Raw genomic sequence first — 1910 nt, 5'->3', positions numbered from 1 at the left:
GAACGAACATGTGCAATCGAATGCAATCGAACTTGAATGAACATGAGAAAATGTAAACAAATGCAATCAAATAGCAAAATGGACTCAACTCAACGGACTAAATGGATTCAATGAAACAGAGCATCAGCTCAAACGGCTTGAATGGCTAAACTAATGTGGTGGACTTGGAAAGCTCCAATGAGAGCTCCACGAACGGTTCCACAAGGAAAGATGATCCAATAGCAGCTCCACAACGTAATGACGACGAATTCACTCGAAACAAAATCGACTGAGACTCGAAACACTCCGGAATGATAGCTCTAGCTTTGCACAACGGACAATAACATATAAACTTTTTAAAAAGGGAAAGCTTAAAGTGATGACATACAAACAATTTTAAAGAGAAAGCCTAGAAAAGTTAAACTTAAGCGCACACTAATGTAGTAATGCATGCTAGGAAAGCTAAATGAAAGAGACTCTGCTAGAGAAGCTAAACAAGAGAGACGAAATATTATTATTATATTTAATTTCAAAATACAATTAATCTAAAGAAAGTAGAAAAATGAGAAAAGAGATAGATAAATCTGAAGTCCTCTTTGGATGTGCATGTAACGGATAAAGTGCGTAGTCGGGGTTGGTACTAGGAATTCGAACGGCAGGGGCAAATGCAGAAGGTAGCGTTGTAGTGGGTGACGACGTGGTTGGTGGTGTCGGACGTGACGGTGAAGGAGACCGAACTGCCGACGTTGTAGCCGCGGGCGAACCGGAAGGAGCCGGTGCCGCCCACGATGGCGAATTCCCACGACGGGTTGGTGAAGATGGCCTCGCCCTGCTGGTAGAGGTTGCCGGATACGCCCCCGTAGTCGTAGTGGACGACGTTGCTCACGAAGAAGGTGGTGGCGGGGGTGGTGTTGTTGACGGCGATGGCCGTTCCGCGGACGTACCCCATGACGGAGGAGTCGGCGGCCTCCGTCTCCGTCATCACGAACTCGTACGCCACCTCCTGCCCGAACCCCGTCGTCGTGCCCGGGGCTGCCTGCTGCGCCGCGGGCACAATCAGGAACTCGTTCACCCCGAACCCCTGCTGCAGGTAATACTCCAGGTTCACTGGCGTGTTGCAGCCCCCATCATTCGACGGTGCCAGCGCCCCGTTCAAGATCCCGGAGACGACGGACAGCTGCGCCGCGATACGTGGCCCCGCAGAAAGGAAAGACAGTAGGCTCATGCAGATGATAATTGGCACGTGCCTCGGTCCACTGCAGCTCATCGCCATTACTGCCGGACCTGCTCTCCGACGAGAATGGAGATCAGAGAGAGAGAGAGAGAGAGAGAGAGAGAGAGAGAGGATAATAGATATCTTCTGTTACTGACACTCTATCATATACATTCATGCGCACTCCTTTTATAGCCATCCCACCGTTCCGGCGCGCTTCTCAACGCGCTTGAACAAATCAGAAGAGATCTACTTCCTTTTTGCTCACTGTTGTTATATGATGATCACGATCCTCGTCACGAGCTGGCATCACAACGTGCACGCAGCAGGTCGTGAGCTAGTAACATATTTATAAACGCATTGCTTCGACTAGATCGACTCAACAAGTGTTCAGTCTCATGCTCCAGAACCGAAATCAGATTAACATAAGGATTTTCCTCGCAAACGTGCGTGCTGTCAAGCTCAACTAGTTCACTTCAGCAACGTACTACCCTTCACTTTCAGGATGGAGCGAAGCAGCCTTTCTCTAAGTTGGCAAAGGTCATCCATACTTTACGGCATCATCTTTTATCTTTGCCGCCTTTTTCGCCGTTATGAAAATTTCATGGTTACTTTACTGATTAATGATTGGGGCTGTTATATATCTGCACATGCATGCTACAACTCTAGAACAAATAACCTAGCCGTTTAGTACCTTTCTCCAGCCACCGTGGACCAT

The 1910-nt window shown here is 48.3% G+C and overlaps 1 protein-coding gene across 1 annotated transcript; it reads right to left on the bottom strand.

The window, feature by feature from the left end:
- Positions 1-470: 470 nt before the first annotated feature.
- On the bottom strand, positions 471-1363 carry LOC148028634 (uncharacterized). The gene has a single exon (XM_087688582.1). It carries the CDS (start codon positions 1250-1252, stop codon positions 620-622), a length of 633 nt encoding a protein of 210 aa, XP_087544708.1. The 5' UTR covers positions 1253-1363; the 3' UTR covers positions 471-619.
- Positions 1364-1910: the final 547 nt, after the last annotated feature.

The sequence above is a fragment of the Lygodium microphyllum genome, chromosome 11, assembly GCF_053477565.2.
Source record: "Lygodium microphyllum isolate KBCC chromosome 11, Lygodium_microphyllum_v1.1.10, whole genome shotgun sequence".
NCBI classification, from domain to species: Eukaryota; Viridiplantae; Streptophyta; class Polypodiopsida; order Schizaeales; family Lygodiaceae; genus Lygodium; species Lygodium microphyllum.
This window is presented reverse-complemented; position numbering and strand designations above follow the sequence as displayed.